The 1,382-nt window shown below is 35.7% G+C and overlaps 1 protein-coding gene across 1 annotated transcript; it reads left to right on the top strand.

The window, feature by feature from the left end:
- On the top strand, positions 1-918 carry LOC100753869 (olfactory receptor 4K3). Its single transcript, XM_027421020.1, has one exon. It carries the CDS (start codon positions 1-3, stop codon positions 916-918), a length of 918 nt encoding a protein of 305 aa, XP_027276821.1.
- The last annotated feature ends 464 nt before the right edge of the window (positions 919-1,382 follow it).

Raw genomic sequence — 1,382 nt, 5'->3', positions numbered from 1 at the left:
ATGGAAGATGTTAACCAGACTGTGGTGTCTGAGTTTATTTTCCAGGGACTTTGTACCTCAAAGGAGCTACAGATCTTCCTCCTGCTGCCATTTTCCACCCTCTACCTGATGACTGTTATCGGCAACCTCGTTGTTGTGGTATTAATCATTGTTGATCATCATCTCCATTCTCCCATGTACTTTCTTTTAGCTAATCTCTCATTTGTTGATTTCTGCCTTTCTTCAGTAAATACACCAAAACTGACCACAGACCTCCTAAAAGATAATAAAACAATTTCCTTTGGGGGCTGCATGAGCCAGATCCTTGGTATACATTTCTTCGGAGGGTGTGAGATGGTACTTCTTGTAACAATGGCCTATGACCGATATGTGGCCATCTGCAGGCCACTCCACTATACCAGCATCATGGACAGACAGAAGTGCATCTGGCTCGTTTTGATATCATGGATCATTGGATTTGTCCATGCCATGAGTCAGCTGCTCTTGATTTTGGAGCTACCTTTTTGTGGACCTAGAGTGATAGACAGCTTTTTCTGTGATATTCCTTTGGTGATGAAATTAGCCTGCATGAATACTGATACTCTGGGAATTGTGATAAAGGCTGACAGTGGTGTTTTAGCAACAACTTGTTTCATTCTCTTGCTGATATCTTACACTTACATTCTATTAACTGTCCAGCATCACTCTAAAGATGGCTCATCAAAGGCACTCTCTACCTGTACATCCCACATCATAGTGGTTGTGCTATTCTTTGGTCCCATCATTTTTATCTATCTATGGCCAGTCAGCATTACTTGGGTGGACAAGTTTCTTGCTGTGTTTTATACAGTCATCACACCTCTCCTCAATCCAGCCATCTATACACTGAGAAATAAAGATATTAAGAATGCCATATTGAAGCTGATAAATCACATGTAAAATTGGAGATAATTTTTAGGGTTCTTATATACTAGTATATATTATGAAATCACAAATTACACAAAACTTTAGCCACACTTCATCCTAGAAATTGAATCTTATAATTTCATTTCTGCAAGCTATTTGTTAATATTAATGTATGACTATGAAATTAACTATTATGAAAATATATTCCAAAGTTTAACACTTATATTCTTACCACTTAGAAAGAGTAGTACTGTCAGCATAATAAACCTTTCTGTGTCTGAAGATTAGAAGATGATAAAAATGATGATTATATGGTAATCACAAAAACTTACTCAATATTACCAGTGTCCCCAGCACTGTAAAAGCACTAGAATATTATTAGTCACCAGACTATTATTAACTGTATATTATTTGAAATCTTATAAATATTACATTTTAAAATATATATAGCATTATGTTCCAATTCCAATTCTAATATCATTACAGAAGATATTGAA

This window comes from Cricetulus griseus, chromosome 6 (assembly GCF_003668045.3).
Source record: "Cricetulus griseus strain 17A/GY chromosome 6, alternate assembly CriGri-PICRH-1.0, whole genome shotgun sequence".
In the NCBI taxonomy this organism is placed as follows: Eukaryota; Metazoa; Chordata; class Mammalia; order Rodentia; family Cricetidae; genus Cricetulus; species Cricetulus griseus.
Note: the sequence above shows the minus strand (reverse complement) of the source record. Positions and strands in the feature narration are given on the sequence as shown.